The sequence below is a fragment of the Diaphorina citri genome, unplaced genomic scaffold (genome assembly GCF_000475195.1).
Source record: "Diaphorina citri unplaced genomic scaffold, Diaci psyllid genome assembly version 1.1 scaffold1200, whole genome shotgun sequence".
NCBI lineage: Eukaryota > Metazoa > Arthropoda > Insecta > Hemiptera > Psyllidae > Diaphorina > Diaphorina citri.
The window spans coordinates 1-7,086 of NW_007378629.1; the positions used below are offsets into that span (position 1 = coordinate 1).

The following is a 7,086-nucleotide window of genomic DNA, read 5'->3' on the forward strand; positions in this document are numbered from 1 at the left end:
TGTTTATCATTAGAATTTCTACTTAAGAAAAAGAAAAGGGTTCTGTTGAAATCATGAATTTGAAAGCGAATTTCAGCCTTGATATGACAGAAGCCCTTTAGTCATAAGTTTTATGTATAAATTTTTAGTACATATCTAACAAAATTTCCAACGGTAATATTTAGTCTAATGAAATTCATAAACATGTTTTCTAGTTTTTTGTATGATTTTGTTAGTATGAACTGCAAGTAGTTCACAGTTTACTGATGTATAAAATCTACTAGTACCTATGTACCTACTTACTTACCTACCTAATGATTTTACTCTCTTGAACAAACAACGTTCAAATGAAGTGTGTCTGTAATCATTGCAAGGACTCGCCACTCTTCTGCATCCGGTTACGTAGCTGGATACGGTATACGTCCTGCATGTGCTCGTCTCCAAACCGACGCTCGAGGGCACGTACCAACTCGTCATAGGATAAATTACTGTCCTTAGGGAGAGTTTGAATCAGGTCCGCAGCAGGTCCACGTAGCGATAGCATGAGGCAGATCTTAGATGATTTACTTTGGGAATCGTTTGTTTGAGTTAAGATGTTTGTACTTATATTTATATCATCTATCCCAAGACTGGTATGCAAAACCTAAAGTCTTACTCCTTTCCTGGGAAACACGTCGCTTTAATAGATGGGACAGATTTGTGAGCACAATTAAAAAGAAGCTTTTGCAGATCAAAATAACATTTTAAAATAGACTTGATAAGTGCAGGAGGCATTTGGTATTGGTAATGTTGTGATATCCATATAATTATTATCTATTTTTTTTCCTCAGATTATCTGGGTAAGAAACTCGAGGATTACGTTGAGACTTTGCCGGTCAAAACCCTCGTGTCTTGCAAAACCACAAAATCATTGCACCAGATAGTGCAGATCTTGTATGATTTATTTTGGGAATCGTTTGTTTGAGTTAAGATGTTTGTACTTAAATCATCTATCCCAAGACTGGTATGCAAAACCTAAAAGACAAAAATTGAGAGTTCATTTCAAAAACGGTGAGCTACAATTGTCTTACTCCTTTCGTGGGAAACACGTCGCTTTAATAGATGGGGGGACAGATTTGTGAGCAGTTGAGCACAATTAAAAAGGAACTTTTGCAGATCAAAATAGCATTTTAAATTGGACTTGATAAGTGCAGGAGGCATTTGGTATTGGTAATGTTGTGATATCCACATAATTAGATCAGGTGTACCTGATAGTGAGTGTCTGGCCTAACCTCACCTTTCTGCATTATTCCTCACAGTTTGATCAATATTGAATACTCAGCCTGTCTGCACCTCTAGCTCTAGCTGGAGAAATCACCTCTTTGAACACTTGAATTCACTTAATTATTTTGTGTTGCACCGTTTTTGTTACATGATCGTCACCTTTCTCCATTATTTCGTCGTGTCTGGATTTGTTATGTCACTTTTCTGCACCTCTAGCTTTAGCTGAAGAGATGACCACTTTGAGACTAGAATTCACGGAGAAATCACCTCTTTGAACACTTGAATTCACTTAACTATTTTGTGTTGCACCGTTTTTGTTACATAATCGTCACCTTTCTCCGTTATTTCGTCGTGTCTGAATTTGTTTTGTCACTTTTCTGCACCTCTAGCTCTAGCTGAAGAGATGACCACTTTGAGACTAGAATTCACTTGATTATTTTGTGTTGCACTGTTATTCTACCATCACCTTTCTGCAATATTTTTGTGTTGCACCGTTTTTGTTACATAATCTTCACCTTTCTCCGTTATTTCGTCGTGTCTGGATTTGTTATGTCACTTTTCTGCACCTCTAGCTTTAGCTGAAGAGATGACCACTTTGAGACTTGAATTCACTTGATTATTTTGTGTTGCACTGTTATTCTACCATCACCTTTCTGCAATATTCTTGGAGAAAAAAAAACCAATTCTAAGTTGTGTTTTGCACCAATCACCTCACTGTTCGATCAGTATTGAACTCTTTTGCACCTTAGCATCACCGTTTGGTTGTTCTAGGCTAGGTTGTGTGTTAAACAACACCTTACCTCCAAAAGAAGTTGTGTTTTCTATTGTATGAACAATATTGAATTCTTTTTGCACCTTAGCTCACCATTTTGTTATTCTAGATTGTGTTAAACTACATCACAACACCGTTCGATCGAAATAAGTTGTGTTTTGTATCGTATTTTAGGTTGAGTTTTGCACCATCACGCCAACTCACCACTCTGTTTTGCACCAACACCTCGTCTTCAGACCTGAATGCACACCTCGTTGTAGTTCCATTTTTCTACACACACTTGGCTGTGACACCACTTACTTCATCTCGCTCGAAAATACAGATCTCCAACTGACGGACCTGGAACAGCTTCACCTTTGATTTCTTATATATTGAAACATACCAATTGTGTTGCACCGTTTTTGTTACATAATCTTCACCTTTCTCCGTTATTTCGTCGTGTCTGAATTTGTTATGTCACTTTTCTGCACCTCTAGCTCTAGCTGAAGAGATGACCACTTTGAGACTTGAATTCACTTGATTATTTTGTGTTGCACTGTTATTCTACCATCACCTTTCTGCAATATTCTTGGAGAAAAAAGCCAATTCTAAGTTGTGTTTTGCACCAATCACCTCACTGTTTGATAAGTGTTGAACTCTTTTGCACCTTCGCATCACTGTTTGGGTTATCCTAGGCTAAGTTGTGTGTTAAACTAACATCTTACCTTCAAAAGAAGTTGTGTTTTGTATCGTATGATCAATATTGAATCATTTTTGCACCTTCACCAGGCCAATTCTAAGTTGTGTTTTGCACCAATCACCTCACTGTTTGATCAGTATTGAACTCTTTTGCACCTTAGCATCACCGTTTGGTTGTTCTAGGCTAGGTTGTGTGTTAAACTAACATCTTACCTTCAAAAGAAGTTGTGTTTTGTATCGTATGATCAATATTGAATCATTTTTGCACCTTCACCATTTTGTTATTCTAGATTGTATTAAACTACATCACAACACCGTTTGATCGAAATAAGTTGTGTTTTGTATCGTATTTTAGGTTGAGGAAACAGAAATCATGTTAAAAGGAATTTTAACTATAATATCAAGCAAAGATACTTATCAAGTTATTACAAAATATGTATTTACTTACCTACCTATATCTCGTTACATTTTATGATTTGACATGGTCTCGAAGTAAGGAAGTTTTATATATAGTTCCCTTATTTACCATATATTATGTATTGTTTATTTCTTATTCTTGTAAATAGAGAGGGCTCTGACCCTTGCTTAAAAAAATAATAATAATAAAAAAATTGTCTCGAAGTACCGACCTCCAAAGTTCATCGTGCTATACAACGGCACCACAGAGCTTGAATCTTGAAAGGAAGCTAAGTATTTCATCGCCGTTTTTATTTCGTAGAAATGAAAAAATTGCTACATTATAGAAGCTAAGTGTTTCATTGCCGTTTTTATTTCGTAGCAATGAAACAATTGCTACATTATATTCGATCTGTGTCGTAACATGCCCTTGTAGTAGCATTCCTTTCTCGTAGTATGTCCCTCATCAGATGGGTGATAGGGATAGGGGACACGATACATCCCATTTAGCCCCGTGCGAAAGGAAGCTAAGTATTTCATCGCCGTTTTTATTTCGTAGAAATGAAAAAATTGCTACATTATATTCGATCTGTGTCGTAACATGCCCCTGTAGTAGCATTCCTTTCTCGTAGTATGTCCCTCATCAGATGGGTGATAGGGATAGGGGACACGATACATCCCATTTAGCCCCGTGCGGGAATCGAACCCGCGACCTAGCGCTTACAAAACAGGCACGCTATCATCGAAGTTAACTAGGCAGTAATCATTTATTCCAAGTTTCTGCAAAATCAAGATTACCTCTCGTTAAAACCGTGGCAGATCGAGTCCCTCATTTTAATATCTACCTAAATAGATCTTATCATTTTACTTACACACCCCTATTAACTAGGCAACGGGAAAAGGAGAAGATTTTCGTACTTGGATTTTTACTTTCTATTACCATTATGTATACGGAACCCATACAAGCTAATGAGAAAGTATTGCCTAACTAGGCAACGGGGAAAGGAGAAGATTTTCGTGCGTGGATTATTACTTTCTATTACCATTATGTATACGGAACCCATACAAGCTAATGAGAAAGTATTGCAATCGGGCCAAATTTTTTACTTACTTCTTTTTCGCCTCATCAAACACCGCCGTAAACTGCACGCTACCGTACGACAAATCAATGAACTGACTCTCAGGCGCGGACCCATCCACCATCGTTTTCATCGCTTTGTCTATGGCCTCCGTGCTCTTGGCCAGGTTAACGTTAACCCGGTACAGGGCCGGATCTAGACCATGCTGACGGGCTAGCTTGTCCGCTTAATTTTCTTTCGGAAAAGACAATATTTTTTAAACAAATGTTTATCATTACTATCATTAGAATTTCTACTTAAGAAAAAGAAAAGGGTTCTGTTGAAATCATGAATTTGAAAGCGAATTTCAGCCATGATATGACAGAACATTTTCTCTCGGAAAAGACAATATTTTTTAAACAAATGTTTATCATTAGAATTTCTACTTAAGAAAACTGAAAAGGGTTCTGTTGAAATCATGAATTTGAAAGCGAATTTCAGCCATGATATGACAGAAGCCCTTTAGTCATAAGTTTTATGTGTAAATTTTTAGTACATATCTAACAAAATTTCCAACGGTAATATTTAGTCTAATGAAATTCATAAACATGTTTTCTAGTTTTTTGTATGATACGAGCTTCTCTCTTTGCCTTTGGGCGCCAGAGACTCCAACTTTTCCACGTGAACTAGGAGTCTGGGAAACAGAAATCATGTTAAAAGGAATTTTAACTACAATATCAAGCAAAGATACTTATCAAGTTATTACAAATGTCTTTACTTACCTACCTATATCTCGTTACATTTTATGATTTCTCGAGATGGCAACCTAATACATCGAATACTAGTGTACAGAGGCACGGCTGTATTTTTTGCTCGTGGGTATACAGCTGTTGTGACAATTGGATACAATGGCATTAATTTTTATATTTTAAAAGATTGTGTGAATCCAAGACTTGAGTGAGAAGAATTCGCCGATCCTATTTCAATAGGAAAAGGCTCGGAAGAAGAAATTGAAATTTTTCATTCAAAGGATTTGATGTTGGCAACCCCAAGGGCATGCTGATGGTAGTGTTGCCTGTTCAAATAGCCAGAGATCTGCTGCTTTGAATGACCAGCTGATTTTGGGTACATATCTTGTTTCCGTCACATTTTTGTCCGTTTTGAGTCTAATGAATGCGGCTTTTTCTTCTGGTTCAGCTTTCCTGCACGCTTGTTTTTTACACACACGCTGAGATTTGAATTTTTTCTTGCAGTTGGGGAAAAAAATATTGGCCAAATTCTTCGAGAAACCTTCGGATTCCATCGAAAAAGCTATGTTTATTACGACGGTGACCGTTAAATAGAAAAAGGCTAGGAAGAAGAAGAAGAAGAAGAGGTGAATCCTTCCAACACTTACCTTCCCTGTCCGCAAATGTTCCCTTGTCACAAACGATTCCAACTCAGTGAGATAGGTACCTTTCTCACGGAAACGGAAAGTCATACTAGTGGAAACGTTGTTTTGTCACCAAGGTGAATCCTTCCAACACTTACTTTCCCTGTCCGCAAATGTTCCCGTGTCACAAACGATTCCAACTCAGTGAGATAGGTACCTTTCTCACGGAAACGGAAAGTCATACTAGTGGAAACGTTGTATTGTCACCAACAGCATTCGCGATTCACTTCATCTCGCTCGAAAATACAGATCTCCAACTGACGGACCTGGAACAGCTTCACCTTTGATTTCTTATATATTGAAACATACCAATGGTGAAACAAAATCTACAAGAAATCTTCACTTTACATTTGGTTTCTGGGAATGAAAATTCCCCAAGCTTAAACAACATCTACAAGATTTATTCACGGGGGAAAATAGTTTGTGCGTGAAAATAATTGTACAAATGGAGGTGTGAATGAAAAAGAAACCTAAAAACGATTTCCTCAAGGATGAACAGATGAACACAAAAACAACAGGACACTGTTGAACCCATTATTAACACGATTTCGTATTTGATAAATTCCTCAAATCAGCAGGATTAGCCGGATCTAATTCAATTCATATGAGCTGGAGTGTTGCTCCAGCGCGCTTTCCTGGCACGTTTGATTCAACTAAAAATTGTGATTCAGGGATCATGCTTAAACAACATCCATGCTTAAACAACATCTACAAGATTTATTCACGGGGGAAAATAGTTTGTACGTGAAAATAATTGTACAAATGGAGGTGTGAATGAACCATGCTTAAACAACATCTACAAGATTTATTCACGGGGGAAAATAGTTTGTACGTGAAAATAATTGTACAAATGGAGGTGTGAATGAAAAAGAAACCTAAAAACGATTTCCTCAAGGATGAACAGATGAACACAAAAACAACAGGTTACTGTTGAATCCATTATTAACACGATTTCGTATTTGATAAATTCCTCAAATCAGCAGGATTAGCAGGATCTAATTCAATTCATATGAGCTGGAGTGTTGCTCCAGCGCGCTTTCCTGGCACGTTTGATTCAACTAAAAATTGTGATTCAGGAAAAAATGACTTAATATTGAATACCTACGTCTTGGACTTTCTATTCTATTTATATGTAATACGTCTTGGGTTTTATAAACCTGTTTAGAGCGCTCTCTGTTGATTCCGGTACAAACCCTCATCATATCCATCAGCGCTTCCTTTGTATTTTGTATCGTAGTGGTAGCTCGTATATATTTGAAGATTTGAACCTTAGATCTTAGATCCATGAGTAGTCCAACTCTCAAATGACTCTTGAAATTATTTTTTCTCAATGCTAACAATAGAAAGTTCAGGATAGGGTGGGTTGGGGTAATTTTGAGACAAGTGTAATTTTGAGACACCAATTTTAATGGTCTCAAATGACATGCTTATGAACTACAGAAGCATGTTATTTGAAACCAAAGATGGTGTCTCAAAATTGCACGTGTCTCAAAATTACACCAACCCAT

General features: G+C 37.1%; 1 protein-coding gene and 3 long non-coding RNA genes across 4 annotated transcripts in view; 2 read left to right on the forward strand and 2 right to left on the reverse strand.

Annotated features, from left to right (window-relative positions):
- Window positions 1-21: 21 nt before the first annotated feature.
- The window catches only part of LOC113469704, a 12,782-nt gene continuing 5,717 nt past the window's right edge, over window positions 22-7,086 (reverse strand). Inside the window, exon 2 of the long non-coding RNA XR_003393035.1 lies at window positions 22-290. This is a non-coding gene — a long non-coding RNA (uncharacterized LOC113469704). The remainder of the gene's footprint in view (window positions 291-7,086) is intronic.
- Window positions 5,140-5,798, reverse strand: LOC113469701. Its single transcript, XM_026827569.1, has 2 exons — window positions 5,677-5,798; window positions 5,140-5,542 (listed from the first exon to the last, which is right to left on the reverse strand). The coding sequence occupies exons 1-2, from the start codon at window positions 5,758-5,760 to the stop codon at window positions 5,171-5,173; spliced, it is 456 nt and encodes a 151-aa protein (XP_026683370.1). The 5' UTR covers window positions 5,761-5,798; the 3' UTR covers window positions 5,140-5,170.
- Window positions 5,481-5,827, forward strand: LOC113469702. The gene is made up of 2 exons (XR_003393033.1): window positions 5,481-5,521; window positions 5,656-5,827. It is a non-coding gene; the product is annotated as an uncharacterized LOC113469702 (long non-coding RNA).
- LOC113469705 lies at window positions 6,259-6,770 on the forward strand. Its single transcript, XR_003393036.1, has 2 exons — window positions 6,259-6,346; window positions 6,435-6,770. It is a non-coding gene; the product is annotated as an uncharacterized LOC113469705 (long non-coding RNA).